The 21,480-nt window shown below is 35.2% G+C and overlaps 1 protein-coding gene across 15 annotated transcripts in view; it reads left to right on the forward strand.

The window, feature by feature from the left end:
- LOC106883406 (epidermal growth factor receptor kinase substrate 8) overlaps positions 1-21,480 on the forward strand; it is a 258,007-nt gene that overhangs the window by 40,289 nt on the left and 196,238 nt on the right. For all 15 annotated transcript variants that reach the window (XM_089359698.1, XM_089359700.1, XM_089359701.1 and 12 more), the window contains 2 exons: positions 6,632-6,703; positions 21,274-21,396. In XM_089359698.1, coding sequence (XP_089215824.1) covers positions 6,657-6,703; positions 21,274-21,396 — 170 coding nt within the window. In that variant the 5' untranslated portion in view covers positions 6,632-6,656. The remainder of the gene's footprint in view (positions 1-6,631; positions 6,704-21,273; positions 21,397-21,480) is intronic.

Here is a 21,480-nt window from a genome sequence, read left to right on the forward strand (position 1 = left end):
CCGCCAAGGTCGACTTTGCCTTTCTTCCTTTCGGGGTTGATTAGATAAGTATCAGTTATGCACTGTGGTCGATATAATCGACTTAATTCCTTTGTCTGTCCTTGTGTGTCCCCTCTATGTTTAGCCCCCTGTGGGCAATAAAGATTTTAAGTATTTCTCTAAAACTAAACAGTCACATCATTGAAATCTCAAGGTTACAAGGTAATGCATGTGAAGGCGCATGGCTCAGTGGTTAGAGCGTCGAACTTATGATCGTGAGGTTGTGAGTTTGAGTCCTGGACTGGGCTGCGTGTTGTGTTCTTGAGCAAGACACTTTATTTCATGTTGCTCCAGTTCACTCAGCTGTAGAAATGAATTGCGACGTCACAGGTGCCAAGATGTATCAGCCTTTGCCTTTCCCTTGGATTACACTGGTGGCGTGCAGAGGGGAGGCCGGTATGCATGGGCGACTACTGGTCTCCAATAAACAACCTTGCCTGGACTTGTGCCTGGGAGGCTAACTTTCTAGGTGCAATCCCATGGTCAGTCATGACCGAAGGGGGTCTCAGCAAGGTAATGCATGAATAATTCATATCAATGTGAATAAATAAGCATTACATTTGACAGAAATCTGAATGCTAAAGAGTTAAAACTTAATTGAAACAAAGGCAGTGTATTTCAACAGAAATATGGTAACAAAAGGGTTAAAGACCAGTTGAAGGATTGTACTACACAGTGTTAGGGAACTCAGGTATTTACATAGAATCTAATGTGTCTGTAAAGGAGCTGGTGTCTCTAAATCCAATTTGTTGTGTAAGGAGAGAGTCTATTGTTTGTTTAACCTTAAATTTGTGATGGTATGTTTGCTCTTCAGTAATGATTTCCAATTGTTTTGATCCATGTTACACTGAAAAAAGCACTAGAAGTGTGATGGCTCACTATCAATTTCTTAAAAGTTTTTTTTTTATATAAAAAGGTCAAATATTAATATTGTCAGAGATGAATGTACACATTACACTTTGTTGTAAAAGACTCCCCCAATTTACTACCCATAGTGAATTGGAGGTGGTGGGGAAGTTAAGGTGTAGGGAAAATCTTGACTGTGAAATGCCTAACAATGGAGATTGGTATTGAAAGAACCACTATATACAGCATTAAGAAACAGAACGAGAAATTATTGCAGTTCTATTCTGAGAGTGATGGAAAGATGTTAATGGGTCCTGTCTCCAAGATGTGCCATTTTTTAAGTGCAAATATAGTCATTCTGTAATTTGAAATACTTCCAGCTGTACAGAGTTTAGATGAAAGATTACCAACCTATCTGTCTATTATTCAATATATATATGTATACATATCTTTCCCTCTTTCTCTCTCTCTCTCTCATATATATGTATATCTGAGTATCCCGTCATTGGACAATTTTGACGAATACCTTTATTAAAATTTTTTTTTATTCCAAGGCAGATTTTTCTTATCTTGTTGATGCTTTGTGAGGGTCTTACTTAGTTGACCAGGTGAAACTCCTGACACACACACACGCATGCGTGCGCTCTCTTTCTCTCTCGGCATGAGTGATATTCAGAAAGTGAGAGAGTGTGGTAAATATATATATATATAGAGAGGGAGAAAGTTTACCATAAGAAAAACATAAATGAAAGAGATAGACAAATAGAATGTGAGAGATCTTTTCTGTTGCTGTCACAAATATTGAAATTTTAAAATTAAGTGAAAATTTTCAAATTTAGTATATTGATGTATTTTTTCATGCTGTGTTCGATTTTGTGATTCATTTGTCTCAGAAAAATTTTGCAAAAATGTTATAGAGGTTTAAAGTTTGATCATTTTTACCCAATCAGAAAACAGGATTTGTGTGTAAGAAAGAGCTCTGTATCATAAAATGAAAGTAAATATTAGAAAACAAGGTTTTAAACAAAATCAAAGCAATTTGTGAGAATTAACACATATACAGAAACAGAGAGATTGACAAAGAGTATGGTAAATATATATAGAAAAATAAATTGTTGGTGACAGAGTGAGATTTGTAGATCTAAAAGTTGAGTTATTTCTTGTAACAAATATTTTGTTTATATTTAAGGACAACATTCTCTTTGAGACTCAAATTTTGAAAATCAAGTTCGTTTTTCTCAGGGATGTACTGTTTCAGAGTCTTTCAGGGCTAAATACACATACATAAACCACATACACTCACATCTATATAGTAGGTATATATTTATACATACACACACTGTTTTATGTCCCTGTAACATAGTGGTTCAGCAAAAGAAACCAATAGAATAAGTGCTAGGCTTTAATAAGTCCTGGGGCCAATTTGTTCAACTAAAACTCTTCAAAGCGGTGCTCCAGCATGGCTGCCGTCAAATGACTGAAACAAATTAAAGATAAAGAGATTCTGGTGTTATTGTGTGCATTTATTTTTTTATTTTTAGATATTCCTGGTTTTCACAAATATAAAAATAGAAATACCAACATCAGAACAGACAGTTTAATCCATCATCACTGAAGAATTTATCTTATAGTAGTTTATTGAAGACAAATCAACCAAACGAAACTGATTCCTTCTCAAGAGAATATTGATTTCTTTTAGTGTAATCAGTCAACATATTGTTCTTGTACCAGGAGCCTGGTACAAGAATTATATGTTGACTGAAATTCCAAACACAGCTTATTGTTGCCATACCTAGCATTCACCTGTTTTTCAGTTGATATTGTGAAATCATTTTCTGTACCTACTTATGTTGGTCAGCTATTAGTCATATGCATATATGACATATTGTGATTGTAGCCCAGTGCTCTATTTGTTTTTTAAATAGGTTAATCGAAGGAGGAAGGTGTAATCAATGCTTCATGATCTTTTCAGGTTCTCTCTCTTTCTCTCTCTTCCTCCTTATCATACAAGACTTTATTAAGCATTCAAAGACCTGATGTTGTTGAGCCTAGGTCAAGTAGACATATAGTCAAAAAGCTTAACATCTGTGAGCATCTTATCTTCCTCCACCCTTTTTTGTTAACACAGTGTATCACAGATTATAGTATTGAAAATCTCCTCTTCATTTTATTCTAAAGACAGCACGACAGTGACTTTAACCCTTTAAGGTTGGGTGTGGCTTATTGACACAGCATGCTTTCCTCTGCAGAAGACGGGTGTGGCTTCTTCACAAACTGCTAAATTGTGAAGAAGATGGGTGTGGTATATAAGCCACATTTGCGTTATAAGCTGGAACTTGTGGAACTCTCAGGGAAAACAGGAAAAATGTGCAAAGTTTTCCAAATTGAGGAAGCTAGGTGACATTGAGAGAAGAAAGTGTGGAAACCCTCTTACATTACATTGGCATAATAAGTGCAATGTGACAGCGGTCACAACTTTCTGTGAAGAAGACATAGTAAACAGTTCTAAAGTAAATTATAAAATCAAGGAAGTTGTGAAGAAGCCTGACTGTATTATTAATTATTACAACCAACATATGCCTAGTTGATAAAGCAAACATGCAGCTGGCAATGCTTGAGTGTGCTAGGAAAAGTGTAAAATGGCATAAAAAAATTATTTTTTCACATTATGGATGTTGTCATACTGAATTCTTTTAATATGTACCTGACGAAAACTGGTAACCACATGATGTTTGAATATATCCATAGAGAAACAGTATGCCACTTGCTTGCCAAATATGGCAAACTCACAAATGCAGCACCAAGAAGATTGGCAAGTGGCACCATTGGTAGACTAATGACAGTTCCCTTCATGGAAAGACACTATCCTGATCATGTCCCAAGTACAGGAACAAGAAAAAAAAAAGGGCCAAAAATGGTGCACTGTTTGTTCATCCATGACCAAAATGGAACAGAAAGCAAGCTATGTGACAACTTGGTGTCATGAGTGCAAAGTGAGTCTCTAGTTACTCGCATGCTTTTGTGAGTTCCATACATGCAAGAATTAGTAAAATATAATCATAAGTAGTAACTAAAATTTAATTTTAAAATCTTGTATTTAAAAATTTTTTTGCTTCCTGCTGGAAAAGCCTTGCTATTTATACCCAACCTTAAAGGGCTAAAATGTTGTATTTATAACCATGTGGTTCCTTGTTCTATCCCATGGTGTGGCCTCTTGGGCGAGTGTCTTTTACTATAACCTTTGACTGACAAATGCTTTGTGAGTGAAATTTCGTCCATGAAAATGTCGCGCAGTAGTTCAGTGTACAGATATTTGACATAAAGAACCTTACTTGAAATACTTATGAGGGCCAGTGTCAGGAAGGGCTTCCAACCATAGAACTCTGCATCAAGATGTTTCATCCAACCCATAGTAGCATAGAAAAAAAAAAAGTGGGTGTAAAATGATGGTGATGGTAGGGTGTGGCTTTTAGAGAATTGACTACTATTTCTAGTAGTGATAGGAAGCCCCTTATCTGTGAGTGATTTGAAACCATCTGCTGACAAAATATCTAAAAACATGAAAAAAAAAAGAGCAAAAACGTTTAAACTTCATCATTATCATCATCATTGCATGTGCCAGACATAATTTGTCAAAGCAGATTTTCTATAGCCAGGAGTGTTTGCACAGAAGACTGGAAACGAATGACACCACTTGTATGACTGATATTTGCTTACAACCAAAATGTAATATCAGGGCAAGATGCTCTCTCTCTCTCTCTCTCTCTCTCTCTCTCTCTCTCTCTCTCTCTCTCTTCTCTCTCTCTCTCTCTCTCTCACACAAACACACATTCACACACACACATTCACACACACAAACAAACACACATTCACACTCACACACACACACACACACACACACACACACACACACACACACACACCCACTTTCTTTCTCTCTCTCTCTCTCTATTTTTCTCTCGTGCACGCGCACACACACACACACACACACATACAATGAGCTTCTTTCAGTTTCTGTTTATCAAATCCATTTACAAGGCTTTGATTGACTTTGAGCTGTAGTAGGAGACACATGTCTAAGGTGCCACACAGTGGAACTGACCCTGAAACCATGTGGTTGGGAAGTGAACTGCTTAACTGCACCATGCTTGCACTTATAGCTATAGCCTTAAGACCAAAAAGGTAATTTAAATTGCACTTATGGAAGAGCAATCTTTATTTTTTTGAAGCATCAAAATCAAAAATTTCTTTGCACCACTGTAACCAGTTCACTGAATAGTTATATTCCAAAAATGAATTGAACAAGTTTTAGTAGCTATTGATTACTGGATTGAGAAATTCTCAGCATTCTTGACAAATGTCTTCCATTCCTCTCTGACTTGTGTTAAAACTCTTTAGCATTCAGATTGTTCCATCAAGTATAACGCTCGTTTTATTCACATTATTTTGAAGTCTTGTAGCTTTGTGATTTTAATGATGTGATTGTTTATTTTAAAAATAACATTGCAAGGTAGGTGTAAGAGGCCAGTTTCAGCATAAAACAGGCAGAATATTTTGGGCTTGATATGGCCAGTTTAAATACTAAAGAGTTAATCTCTTGGATAGTGCATTGCATGTCTTCTTGCAATTAAGTTAGCTAATATAGATTTTTGCTAGATTATGTCTTCCATATTTACCATGGGAAGGTTGTTACAGAATAACTTCAGCTATTAATTCCTACTAGTTGTGCCAGCAATGGCCAACAAACCTCATCTTGTACTTTCATATTGTCTCTGATATATAGGATGTCTTGGTATAGCTCTTTGTTAGTCATGTATTGTTGCCATGAGATACTTAGAACAACACTGAGCATTCTGATGTACATGCTGTTCAGAGTTTTTTTTATATAAGCTTTAAGTGTCTAGATTATCAAAGCCTAAACTAAAATTGGTTCAACAATCAGTTCTGAAGAAGTCTATTAAAAATTTTCACAAATTAGATAAGATTTCCATATCTTATCCAAATAGTCAAGTGCTCTCCATACTTAACTGTTCCTGATTTCCATATCACTATTCGATTTGGGGATATGACTTCTAAGGCATTTGTTGTTCTCTTTTTCTTTATTCATTCTTCATTTAGAGATTGTAAGCTTTGAAGTGCTTCCTGATTGTAAGATATATATTCTGTTTGATTACAGGTAAGCCCACCACCACCACCACCACTACCAATTCACTGCAGGGGAAGTTCACCGCCATCAATTCACTGTGAAGAAAGTTGACTAAAAAAAATATATTCATAGTATCTCACCATTAATAGTTAAAAAAGAATGGTGAATTTTCCCTGTGGTGTATTGATGACAGTGAACTTACTGGACATGATTCTGTTTTATAAGGGTTGATATATAGTCTGATTTTACTGGCATTTTCCTCTAGAGTATGAAACTGTATCTGTGAGTAAGTAATAGTGATATAATGGAAATGTTGATTATGACACCTCAAGAAATAAATGTAAAATGAATTTAACTGTTTTCGTAGGTTTTTAGATTGCTAAAATGATTCTTTCATGTTCAAATTGCTTCAATATTAACATACATCTCAGATTAAATCATTTTGTCATTTTAATCAACTTAAACCAGGCAAACATTGTCTCCTCCAAAATTGTTGGCCATCTGCCAAAACTTGAAACCTTTATTACTATCATCATCATCATCATTATCTCAGCTCCATTTCCTTTGCAAGTTCTTATATAATTTTCTTTGTCTTTTTAGAAATTTGAAATAATTTTATTGAAGCATGCCCGTTGGCGTTCCAAATATTGGCATGAACTATTTTAGTTACAAGTAAGTACATGGTTTTTTTTTCTCCTTTCCTTTGTGTAAAGATATTCTTGGATGACATACATGTGTCGTCTTGCATATATTCTGTCCGTTGGGCTTAACATCTTCAGATTTGACCTTTGCTGGTTACACACCCATTCTACCCAGACTTGCTATATACCATCTTCACCCAGGCTAATTATATATCCTTTCCAGATGCATACCCTATCCATGCTAGCTAGCTGTATACCTTTTCTCTGGCCAATTACACCCCCTATCCATGCTAGATAGCTATATACTCTCTCCCAGCTTGCTGCTTACCCTTTTCTTCCAGACTCTACACCCTCTCCTTTCAGACTAACTGCATACCCTACATGCTAGCTAGCTACATACCCTTTCTATGCTAGCAAGCTATATATCTTCTCTATCCAGGTCACCTATATACCCTCTCCTGCAAGACTTCTTATAAACCCTCTTGATCCACTCCATCCAGGTTTACTACATATCCTCTCTACCTAGGGGTACTACTTAAGCCATACACCTCTCCTTCCTCTGCTACTGTTACTGTCTAGTCTCCCTGGTTTCCTATTAAACACTTCAAGAGGGCTACCCATTAGAATAAACATACTTTTCCATAACCCTTTAGTGTTCAGATTACTTTGTGAAATGTAATACTTATGTATTCATATATATTTTGTATTAATCGAGCAATATTTGAGCTTTGAGGTTTCAATGAGGTGATTGTTTATTTTTAGATTGACATGGCCAGTTTGAATGTCAAAATAGATAGAATATTTGGGCCAGATATGTCCCAAATATTCTATGCTAAAGTGTTAAAACAGTAACTTTTACCTGAATATATTAAGTGAACATCAGCCATTGTAATCTCACCAATGTAGGATGGTTTGCTGCGGTCATGGGTTCTGTACCTCCTTCTTTTAAGATGTGTTTAAAATATATTTTAAAAACTTTAAGATTTACTTTTGCTTGATGTATTGTGTTTAACCCTGTTTGAAAATAGCAGTCAAATACTCTCTTATCACATCCTGTGGTCTTAAAAAAAATTTTTTTAAATGGATACATCGGCTGATGTAGTCTTAGATGTACTAATCTTTCTAAAAACATAAAATGAGGTTGGTCAAGCTTGGAATAATCATAAATATATGTGTGGTCAGTCAAGAGCTGAAGTTGGATTGGAGCTTAACAATAGCAACAACTGCACCACCATCAACAACAACAACAACAACAACAACAATAAACAGAATAATAACAACCATGACAAAAGCAACAAACAACAACAAGCACATCAACAATAACAGCAACAACAGTTCAATAAGAAACAAAAAATGGAGTATATATGTCAGGAGGAGAAGAGATCATCACCATTTTAAGTAGAGCCATTTTTAATGAAGAACTTCATTAATGAGGGTAACTTATTCTCCCTCAACCAACACAACACAACTCACCTTGCTGAACAGGTGATAAATTATATTCACAGCATGATAGAAATCCATTATACTAATTAGGAATTAACTAATTAGGGGAGTGTGAGAGAGAGTGAGAGATTGCAAAATAATAGGAAAGTGTTTTTTCTTTTTTTATATATGCATCACAATTGTTGGACACCAGTAGCATTGGTTACCAGTTTGCAATGAACCAATTACTGGTTCACTGTATTTCCGAGAGAGAGAGAATGAAAAGAAGTATTTGAAACTCAGTATGGATCAAATATTGCCAAGACTTCATTTGAAAAGCACTTTTATTTTTTTGCTTTGTGGCTTTTGATGAATTATATTGGCGGAGTGGTAAGAAACTTGCTTCCCAACCACATGGCTCTGGGTTCAGTCCCACTACATAGCACCTTTGTCAAGGTGTTTTCTACTACAGCCTCGGGCCAACCAATGTGTTGTTAGTGGATTTGGTAGACAGAAACTGAAAGAAGCCTGTCATATATATGTATATGTGTGTGTGTGTGTATATTCACACACACACACATACCCTTTTTTTTTTTTTTTATTAAAGCTGCAAAAACGTCACAGAAAAACTGCTACTCAGAGTTTCATATTTCTGTTCATCAGGCAGTTGATACAGAATGTGATGGTACAGTTGTAATGTTTTTGCAGCTATAATAAAAAAGCATATTACTCTATCTTTGATATTTGAGGGCTATTTTCTTCTACTTTGTTTTGCATTTGTGTGCTTACTCATGTGTCTGTGTGTGTGTGTGTGTATATATATATATATATATATATATATATATATATATATATATATATATATATATATATATATAATGCCCTTATATATATATATATGTATATACATACAGGGTGCAATGGGTAAATTGTTGCTATTTTATATTTTCAATTTCGTGCATGTGCGTTGTTTGTTTTGAGTTTGTCAACTACACAGTGTAGTAGAGTCAGTTGGGCACTATCTGTGAGAAAAACAGCACCATGATGCTATTCACTCTACCAGAAATTTGGAAATGAAATGCTGTACTGCTTGGCATTTGTGCCAGAAGCTCCAATATGAACATTTCAGAGTGTTTGGGTATCAATCTGAGGATAGTGTAATCTGAGGACACGTACCGAGAGTGATCAAAATCAAACATCCAGTCAACATCATGGTGTTTGGAGTGACCACTAGTGATGGTGATGTTATTCCTCAATTCATCTTCCCATACGGCCTCAAATTCAACACCGAGGCCTACATCAAGTGCCTGGAGGAGGTAGTGCCATCCTGGGTCAAGAGGGTGGCTGCTGGAAGACTCTGTCTGGCAACAGGACTCTGCACCATGCCACACAAGCAGGAGAACCTAGTCATGGCTGTCAGACAATTTCTGCAACCACATCACCCCTAACATCTGGCCACCTAACTCTCCAGACTGCAACGCCCTTTATTATTATGTATCGGGTGCATGTATGTATCTTCCTTCCTTCCTTCCTTCCCTCCTTCCTTCCTCCCTCCCTCCCTCCCTCCCTTCCTCCCTCCCTCCCTCTACTGCTTGATAACTGTTGGTGTGTTTGCATCCCTATAACTTATTGGTTTGGCAAAAGAGACCAATAGAATAAGTACTAGGCTTAAAAAAGAAGTACTGGCGTCAGTTCATTTGACTAAAAATTCAAGTCGGCGTCCCAGCATGGCTGCAATCTAATGACTGAAACAAGTAAAAGCTGAAAGATAAGACACACACACTACACTAAACAGGCTTCTGCACAGTTTTCATCAACCAAGTTTCCTTACAAGGTGTCGTGAGGTAATGTATATAAATAGAAACATAAAATAAAACATTTAAATGTTAGTTGTATTAACATTGAAATGAATGTTATTGATCTGAACAGGATATGTAAACATTTGAGTGGGTAGGTGTCAAAATGCATTATTGACTAGTTTAAGAGAAACATCCAAGTATTGTATACATGACAATTTTGTAGTATGTATATGAGTAATGTTTTCTGCCTCGAAACTTATAACATTCATACAGTGACTTCAGTTTATACAACATTCATACTAGTTTTGCAGTCATACAAAAGAACATATTAGCCTAGTCTCTTTTATACAAGTCCGTCATTTTTACATGTTGAGAAATAATAATTTGAATGTCTGTATATAAATATTGGTTGGTTCGTCTCTCCAGTCATGTTTTACATTGCATTGAAAAGGTAGGGTAAGTGTAATGGAGAGATAAAGTGAATTAACAGAAGAGGTACAGGATGAATGGAGAGAAAGCATCATAGAGGCAGACGATAAGGGGAAGAGAGGGAGCAAAAAACAGGACAGTTATGGGAGGAGTTACACAAATAAGAAATCTAGTTTTTTTTTGCGGTAATAAATATTTTTCTTTTGAAAATTGGTATTCATTTCACCATTTTGTATAAGCACCAAAATTTTGATAACGATTAAATAATTATATTTATGCCATATTTTCTGATATCACCCAGAGTGGCAAAACATACTTCCAGAGTTACCTGTCATTTTATGGATAACACTCTACTGTTTGTATATAAACAGTTGAATGTATATATATGTCTGACATGGGAGATTAATTTCCTAGGAGAGTTAGGGAGAATTAAATTGAATGATTTGAACTTGATACAGTAATGAGTGTTATCTGTTTGTCGTAAGGTATTTATTGGTTTGATTTATTTTGTGCCAGTATGCAGTAATTCTTCATTAATGAAATTAGTTTGGCCAGTAAATATTTTGACTGTTTCTGGCATACATAAAATGTAGTCTTCTATTATTGTAGTAAAATCATGCTCTCTTGATGATCCTCCATTTTATAATCATATGGTGTGTGTGTGTGTGTGTGTGTACTCTTTGAAGCTCATGAAATGGAGGATAATTTTGAATGGGTTTAAAATAAGTTTCTATATATATTTTGTTGAGTTGTGGGCTTTTACTTCACACTAATGTATTGTCTTTCTTAAGATAGACATATCATAGCATTTTAAGTCTCATGTTTTTAGTTATCATGCAGATATTGTACTTATGATTATTTTGAAAAATATAAAAGTTGACAAACTCTGCAAACACTGACAATGTAGGAATGTGGACATACAAACCATTAACATGAGAACCATATTTAATTAACAACATTTATTGTAACAGGCATTTATTTTCTTCTGCTTTTTTTGTTTCCTTCTTACTCTTTGTCTATGTTCTACTTTCTCTCATTCTTTTTATTCTTTCTTTAGTCATTCACATATTTCTAATAACCCTTCTCCAATTTCTTGAAATATATATAATTATCATTAAAAATAATGAGTCAAACAAAATACATTTTGTTTTGTTGGAGAAAATGTATTTTATTTAACTTGTTTTTTTAATAAAGTATATCAGACTTCTGCTATGGATGACAGGTCTTCTTGAGTACAGCAAGGCACCAAATATCTTGGTCCTTTATCCGGTGCCTCATAAAAAGCACTTGTGCCAGTGCCATATAAATGCACTTGTGCCAGTGCCACTTTAAAAGCACCCATCACACTCTGTGAAGTGGTTGGTGTTAGGAAGGGCATCTAGCTGTAGAATCCAAGCCAAATTAGACTGGAACCTGGTGCAGCTCTCCTGCTTGTCTGCTGTGATTAAACCATCCAACCAGCCAGCATGGAAAACAGATGTTAAAGGATGATGATAAGACCTGTATTTGTTGGAAAAAAAATTAGTGTTTCATCATATACTTGTTAAAAGACATTTTAAAGTGATTTTGTTGGGGAAAAATGTATGATTCTATGCAAGTAAATACAACATTCTGTCCATAAACTGGAATAAAGTATAAAACTATAAATTTGTCTTATATAAATTACATTATATAAGTACCATATCTCAGTTTAATCTTCTTTCAGATTAACTGTACAGCTCATATTTTGGTCAAGAGAATTGTTATACAAAATGTAATGCTTGTAGTTTTTAGCAAATAACTGATAGGTAGATGAATGTCTTTCTAGGAGAATTTTAATTTAGCTAATCAAAAAATATTTCTTAAACGTAACACAGTCATTAAATAATGTAAGACATATCAGATGTGGGTTCTTTTTGCTGTGGAAGATGGTATAATGAAATGATATGACTCCTTCACATAATTGCAAACAAACATACTGTTGGCAATTTTTTTGTAAGTTTGTGGTAATTGTCAGTGATATTTTGCTTTGTTTTCAATATTTTATTATAAATAACTATTATTATGTCCAGTAGACTTTTGCTTATTCATCTCTATAGCCCACAGTTACATTAAGCAATTGGTTTTGGTACGCTTAAGAATAAAAGAAGTGAATCACACTGGCAAACGCTACATTCTGAGGACTCTCATACACACTTTTATATCAACATTGTGTGAATAAACGCTCAGACATTCAAACAGGTTTGCAGTGTCTGTGTGACTAAGTTATCTCCCTTTACACTACTGCCTTTTGTATCTGATAAACATCAGTGCAAGAAATACCAACATTAATTACTGGGATCGATATAATTGACTGGAGGAAGGGGCGGGGGGGGGGGAGGAACAAAAGGAAGCTGGGTCTCAGCATGATTGCAGTTCAGTAAATAAACAGGGACACCAAAGAAGTTAGAGCAAGGAAAATTAATAGCATTGCATGTGACAGGCATGAAAAATAATAGCAATATTGCAGGCATAACTTGCATATGTAAATAATAACAAATAACAGCCATGCACTACAGCTATTATTTGTCAGTATTGATATATCAGTAGTGAAAAATAACAGTATCGCAGACATAACTATTATGTATTTGTAACAAACAATGGTCATAAAACCAATAATGATGAATGTGTCGGAAGATGCATACACCATGGACACATGCACAATCTCTTTCCACTGATTTCTGTCTCTGGCCATAGTTGTGCATTCAGCCAGATGTCTTCTGGTCTATTCTTTGGGGTTGTATATCTAGTGTTTCCTCATCTTAGTCTCTCTCTTCCTCATTTCCCATTGGCTCTTCCCTCTAAGATGTGGGTAATGAAGTTCTGAGTCCTGATGACGTAACCAAAACACTACAGCTTTCTCTTCTTGACAATTGCTGAAAATTCTCTTTCTGTGGCTGTTACCTTGACTACTGACTTGTTTGTTTCATGGTCAATCTTGCTGATCCTCAGTACTCATTCTCTGCAGAATGGTAAATATAAATAGATGAATAACTGTTCAGATAATCTGTGACTTTTAGTACATATTGTTGGATTGTGGTGGAGTAATTTTGCCAATAAGAAACACAGTTTCTTTTTATTATTGTATCTGGCAGAAAAGGTGGTGAGCTGGCAGAATCGTTAGCACGCCGGGCAAAATGCTTAGTGGCATTTTGTCTGTCCTTATGTTCTGAGTTCAAATTCCATTGAGGTCAACTTTGCTTTTTATCCTTTTGGGATCGATGAAATTAGTACCAGTTACACACTGGTGTTGATATATACAACTCGCCCCCTACTCCGAAATTTCAGGATTTGTACCTATAGTAGAAAAGATTATTGTATTCACAAAAAATAAAAAAAAATAAAAAATAAATAAAATAAAAATAAAAACAGGGAGCTGGCAGAATTGTTAGAACATTGGTAAAAAATACCTTGCAGCATTTGCTTTGACTCTTTATGCTCTGAGTTCAAATCCTACTTAAGTTGACTTTTCCATTTAGTGTTGATAAAAAGAAAATACTTATCAAGTATTGAGTTGATGTAATTGATTAAAGCCTTTTCCCTCCTAATTACTGGCCTTGTACCTAAATTTGAAACAGTTATTGTTAGTCAGTTAGCTAACCAATTAACTAATTGATTGCTTGATTAATCATTTGATGAATCAACCAATCAGCTAGTTTGTCAAAGTTCTTTTATCGCTATTCATTACCTCATCAATGGCATACCCTCCACACTCCAGGTATGTCTTGTTTTTTGTCAGGCTTTTGTTACTATAAATACAAAGTATTTATACTTTATATGTGTGTGTGCATCTATGTTGGTGAGTGTGTTGGGCATGCACATGTTTGTGGCTGACAAAGAAGCAAGCACAAAGTTAGATAGACAGACAGTTGTTATTGGCACTCCGTCGCTTACGACGTCGAGGGTTCCAGTTGATCCGATCAACAGAGCAGCCTGCTCGTGAAATTAACGTGCAAGTGGCTGAGCACTCCAAAGACACATGTACCCTTAACGTAGTTCTCGGGGATATTCAGTGTGACACAGTGTGACAAGGCTGACGCTTTGAATTACAGGCACAACAGAAACAGGAAGTAAGAGTGAGAGAAAGTTGTGGTGACAGAGTACAGCAGGGTTCGCCACCATCCCCTGCCGGAGCCTCGTGGAGCTTTAGGTGTTTTCACTCGATAAACACAACGCTCGGTCTGGGAATCGAAACCATGATCCTATGACCGCAAATCCACTGCTCTAACCACTGGGCCATTGCGCCTCCACTTAGATAGATAGACAGACAGACAGATAGAATAAATAGATAAAAGATAAATGTAGCACTAAATTTTGTATACCTATTAGAATATGTCCTACATACATAGAATTTGTTGTAATGAAGGCAGTCTAAACAGAAAGCAGGTACTATTCCATAGAACTATAAGTTGGTTTAAAGAGTAACAACAACAGAATCAACCCATTGTTATGTTAAAGGTACAATGTCTACAGACCTATCAACTAGTTGTAGAGAAATGTATTTTACTGAGCCAATAAACCTACAATGCATCCTGTTTGTGTGTTGAGAATACAATTTTTCAGTGCACTAACTACACTTCCATTGGTTAGCTGGGTTTGAATTTGTATCTATTGATAAATTTAGTATCAGTTGGTCAAAGTTGAAACCAGATATCAAATCATTGAAGACGCAGTGTGACAGCTAGTGTTGCTGTCGTTAGAAGTCAAAGACAAACTGAGTCACTGGGTTTAAAACTGAAGGTAATAAACCATCAGCATTGTTTTAATGCCCACTTTTGTATTCTTACCTGGATTAGACAGAATTCATTGCAGAAGATTTTCTATGGCTGGATACTCTTCCTCTCAGCAACCTTCACCTTTTTCCAAGTAGGTAATATTTCTTTATGACTGGATGAGTTTACCTTGAAGAGTGGAAATGAAGGACACTGCTTCTATGATAGTGATGCTTGATTACAATTGTCATGTGATGTCAAGACAAGGTGACTCTAATACACATACTCATACACCACACACACACACACACACACAGATGTCATCATCATCTTCATCAATATCATTTTAACAACCACTTTTCCATGTTCACATAAGTCAGATAGAATTTGTTGTGGCAGGTTTTCTATGGCTGGATGCCCTTCTGCTGCTTACCCTTAATTGTTTCTAAGCAAGTCAATATTTTCATACAGCCAGATGTTTTCATGGAAGCAAAGGACATAGCTTGTATGATGGTGATATTCATTTAAAACTATCATGCAATGTAAAGACAAGGGGATATTAACACCCCTTCACACACATATATGTACATGCATATACATCATCATCATCATTTAATGTCTGTTTTCCATGCTGATATGGGCTGAACGGTACCAACAGAGCTTGTAAGACCAGGGGTCAAACCAGTCTCCATTGTCTGTTCTAGCATGGTTTCTATGGTTGGATACCCTTTCTTACACCAACCACTCCACAGAGTGTACTGGTTGGTTTTTATGTGGTACCAGCATCAGTAGCAACTCTGTTGTAGTGGATAGGTCTTCTTGAGTGTGTGTGTGTGTGTGTGTGTGTATATATATATATATATATATATATATATATATATATATATATATATATACACATATATATATGTATATTATATATATGAGTGTGTGTATGATATACCATGGGATTTTACCAGTTTCTATGTCAGCAATCAAACTTATAAGGCTTTGATTAACCCGGGATTATAGTAGAAGACATATCCAAGGTGTCATTTAGTGGGACTGAACCTGAAACAATGTTGTTCGAAAGCAAATTTCTTATGAACACAGGTATGGCGATATATAATGCTGATTTACAGCATCATATATAGAAATGGACACACACTAGTTGGGAGAGCTAATGTCAAACAATGACACTATATGATTAAGTTGCCCTACTGGAACTGGAAGAAAGGTAAAGCTGAGTTTGGTTATTCAGTATTCTACCATTTCTGTAACTCTGTCACCTTTATTCTCTTTGCTACCTTCAAATTTTTCAAATATAATTTATCAATGTAATGACCAAAGAAATTTTAATGAAGTGTGATTCATTAAAGACGAGGCTCTGTTGTAAGCATCAAGACCAGGCCTCTAAATTTCTGTGACCTATCCTTACACTATTCCCATATATTAATGGTGTCAATCTAACTAGTCTCAGGGAGCTAGCAAGAATCATAGGCTTTGCTCTTTCCTTCAGATTCAGTAAATGATTATAAAAAAGAGGACTGTTATGTATGTATTCTTTGACACAGACCTGCCTGTGTGTAATATATATAAAATTCTATCAGTTATTTCATTATTATATCTGATGTTATTATTTAGCCCTAACTCATCCCACATCAAACCTTTGACCATAGGTATCCCAGCCATGACCATCATGTCATTTTGTATATTGAGGATTATATTTTCTAATGTTTCTTTTTTTTCTTTTTGATTACGACCAAACTGTATTTGTTTGCTATTTCTAGCAAGTCAAACTATTGTTGTTTGGCTCAAGTTGGTCTTAATAGAGCTGGTAGCCCAGGCATAGACAAATAGTGTATGTAGGACATTAGCTTATGTGAGAGATGAGATTTGGCTGCTGCTATTTCTAGCAGGTTGAGTGACTACACACAGGCTTGTTTCTCGTTGGCCTTTGCTCACCCTGTATTTCAGGTTGATTAAGCAATAAAAAGGGTGAAGTGCCAGTATTTAATTATGTCCCCCTACATTTTGAATTCAGTATATTCAGATGAACCCAATTACAGTTAATATTGATGCAAAAATTGCTGTGTGGTTAAGAAGTTCCTATTTTTATCATTGTCACTGCTTATTATATAAACAGTATTTAACTCTCAAGCATTTATCCAGCCATAGCTGGCCTAAATATTCTACCTGTTTTATGTTCAAACTGGCTGGGTCTGGTCTCTCACACCTACCCTGTGATGTCATTTTAAAAATATACAAACACACCATTGAAATTTTGAAGCTAGAAAATAATGCATGATTAATTGAAAACTATGTGAGCAAGAGCACACAGAGAGCACAAACCTCTGCCATGGCAACACCAACGTCCTCTCAATGATTAGCCAGAGATGATTTTTAAAATGAGAATATCTGAAATGAACTCAACTGCTCTCACTAACAAGAATACTAAAAATGAACCTGACTGCTCTCAAAAATTTAGTAAAAACAGGAAAAGTAATCCAGAATCCGGTACCAGATTGATCCCAAAATTTAATCAGTTTGTGCCAGTCACAAGGCCAAACATCCCTGAAAGTTTCATCTGAATCTATCCAGTGGTTCTTGAGATATTTTGTCCATGGACAAACAAACAAATACGACTGAAAACAATACCCCCGCCTTCATTATGGTGGAGGTAATAAATAAGTAATACATTTGACAAAGAAATCTGAATGTTAAAGGGTTACACAAATCAAAACACAAACACTATAGTTGCAGGCATGGCTATATAGTTAAAAAGAATTTGCTTTGCAACCATGTGGCTTTAGTTTCAATCCCACTACATGGCATCTATAGCCTGAGGCAGACCAATGCTGTGGGAATGAAATTGTTAGGGTATTTGAGGTGGTACCTCTGTGTGGTCTCAGTCCAGTTGAAGACATTAACCCTTTCATTACCATATTTCAGTAGAAATACACAGACTTTGTTTCCATTAATACTGAAAATAATGAAGAATTTAGTAAAATAATTTTGATGTCATTAACCCTTTAGCATTCAGATTAGATTATGAAATGTAATGCTTATTTATTCACATAGTTTTGAATTAATCTTACATTATCTCATAGGTTTGAAATTTCAATGATGTGACTTTATTTTTAGAATGACATTATAGGATTGGTGTGAGAGGCCAGACTCGACCAGTTTGAACATAAAACAGTAAGAATATTTGGGCTGGATATGGTTGGTTTAAATGCTAGAGGAACATGCTGGTGGAACATATATTAATATGGGGTTTTGAGAGAAGGTTTTTAAATTAGATCACTTTAAAAAGAAAGTTTATTTTATAGAACCAGTTACAGTCCCAGACAAGTTAATGTTAGAATGATTAACTTCACAACTACTGTCTTCAAATAAATTTGTGCAGTCGAAATGCTTTCTTTTCTGAATTTTTTCTTTCAGCTATTGATTTTTTTAAATTGATTTTCAAGACTGTATATTTATAGATGAAAGAAATCTTTTAGAATTCCTTTCTGTATAGATTGAGTTAGATAAGGTATAAACAAAAGACCTCCATTGTTGTTGTTTTGCCCTTGGTAAATTCTGTTTGAATAAATCTATGACTACAGGGCATTCTAGCTATAAACATCCCAGCTTTTATCTAGACACAGTGTATCTTGACTGACATTATCCTAAGTGTCCTTCCACATTTTTAAGATTGTAGAATGTGATTTGAGGAAATCTATGGGCTGCTGTTTTTTTTGTCAGGTTGAATAACTACAAATCTCATATTCATTATGTAATGTCGTAATATAGTTTTATTGCATGGTTCTCTGACTTATGCATATAGTAATATATTATTGTAAATATTTGAAGAACTCGTATTCAAATGGATACCCCCATCCACATATACAAATGAGACTGCATTTATTCTGGACCTGCTGCAAGTAGCTGTTGATTGTCCTTCAAATTCATACTCTACCATTTTAATGGAGAGCACATTGGAAAGTGTGATCTTGTTTGTACTGATCTGAGAAAAGAGATAAAAATGTGATGTTCTAGGCCTGCTTAGCATCCACTATTAAAGTCCTTTACTGCAGATATCTGCAGCTGTTGCCAAATCTTAAACCACATGAAACCCCTATTCGAATTGTGTTGCTTGGAACTAAGAACCCTTTTGTGTTAGGAACAAAGTTTGGCTTCATTTCAGAAAGAACTTTCTTTAACAAAGCTCTCTATTTGTACTATGTGTGGTTAGGTTTTTGCTTTTTATGAAGTACATTTTTATGGATCATTTTTATCCCTTTGATTTTCAAGTTTAGTGGTGGGGCTTAATAATACCTTAAGTGGTCAGTTAGAATTCTGTGATATTATTTATTAATGATTTATTGATAACTAGCAGAAATACCCGGCGTTGCCCGGGTTAAAGAGAATAATGAAATCTAAAAACGCCGTCTAGACTACACATCATCTTTATATATAGAGATGTATATACACACACGCACCCAAACACACGTATATATATGTATATCAATATAAATATATGAAAGTCAATGAAGTTTCGTAAAAGAAGGTGATCATGTACATACTTTCTTGCTGTTGTGATTATAACACCTCATTGTAAACTATGTTCCTTGTTTTCCCTTGTGGAGCATATACAAATAGGTTTTTTGTTGCTGCCCACTCTTGAGCAGCCAACATACAGTTGTCTATGTGAGAAGCAGGGCTCTTCCAAGAGAAGACCAGCTACAGACAGTATTTGACCCTGATATTTGTTTATGGACATGGCAAAAGTCACACGAAGGGGGAATTGTAGTCTTCTGAATGTAAAAGGAATGTCTGCTCCTGATGGAGTAAGAGGAATTCTTGGAATAAAGACGTCATGCCCTTTTGCACATCCAGAAAGAATGGTAGCCTCGATAACGTGTGACATCATTTTCTAAATAATGCTCATCTGTTATGTTCGGGTTAAAATTTCATCAACATCAAAAATATATGAATTTTCATGGGAGTTATGGCCGTTATGCAAAGAATATAATTTCCAAATTTCATAAAGATCCATTCAGTACTTTTGACGTAGTTTTGGATAAGAAAACAAATGACTAATGTGTGTGTTTGTGTGCATGTGTATGTGTGTGTGATGGGTGTATATATGTATAGATATCTGTATGCATGTATATATGTATATATGTGTACATATTACATGTACATCTATATATATATACATCTACACATATGTATACATATACATGTATGTATAGATCTATATATATACATATACGATGTATGCATATACATCTCTCTCTCTCTCTCTCTTTCTCTCTCTCTCTCTCTCTCTTTGTCTCTCTCTCTTTGTCTCTCTCTCTCTCTCTCTCTCTCTCTCTTTCTGTCTCTCTCTTTCTCTCTTTCTCTCTTTGTGAAAGTATCTGTCACTACAGTATCGAAATGTGATTGTTTCAGTTAGTGGAATAGTTTCATTTTTAAATTGAAAGTATTTGACATGAGTGTTTTTGTTTCACTTTTGACACGTAATACTTAAATAGTGGAGGAGATATTATGTTGCCGTGTGCTCGAACTCTGCAAGAAGTTAATAATTTTTTTTGACTAAAACACAACTGGAACCCTAAGTAAGGCATGTGTAAAATTTGAATGAAATTGGTTGCGTAGTTCTCGAGTTTTAGGGATTCACACAGACAGACAGACAGACACACATTCTCATTTTTATATATATAGATTGTTTGTTAATGATTTAGTTAGGGAATCAACACCCACGAATTAATATCTTGTAAATATATGAAAATACATATAATCAACTAAATTCAACCTACTTTGGTAGGTGAAAGTAACATGACAACAGGTAACGATCAACAACAATACAAAACTCACATTCAAAATGTACACCACTTTTGTCATAATGTATCAGCAGATTTTATATTAATTGATGTAATAGTTATATTTCTATGATTTTTATATTGGGCTAAGAGGATTTCTTCATACTCTCAAATTTCTGATGCGAATTCTTACAGTGAAATCCCTACAAAAATTTTAGAATTTAAGAACAACAACAACATTCAGTGATTGTTTTTTTGCTTACTGGGGCCAGCGTAGGAAGGATTTTCAATAATGAAAACTAATTGAATATTTTCAAGGTAACATTTCAGTATTTTTATTATTGTTATTTTGTTATTTGATGTTTCACCTACATTTCTGCTGTCTTGTATAACACACTGATCATTTGCACATTTCTGTATATGTTTCAGTGGATATGATGGTTATATGCCATCCGAGGAATCTTTCGGATACAGTGATGGGAGGAGAGATGCCTTTCTGAAAGCTGATTCTTTTCAACATATTGATGCTCCTTACTCAAGGCAAGGATCCAGGTGAGCGGCTGTGAAATCTAATTAGTAATATTTCATGTAATTTTTATTTCACCTCTACCAACACCACCAACAGATTAAAATTAC

Source organism: Octopus bimaculoides, chromosome 11 (assembly GCF_046866305.1).
Source record: "Octopus bimaculoides isolate indiv1 chromosome 11, ASM4686630v1, whole genome shotgun sequence".
NCBI lineage: Eukaryota > Metazoa > Mollusca > Cephalopoda > Octopoda > Octopodidae > Octopus > Octopus bimaculoides.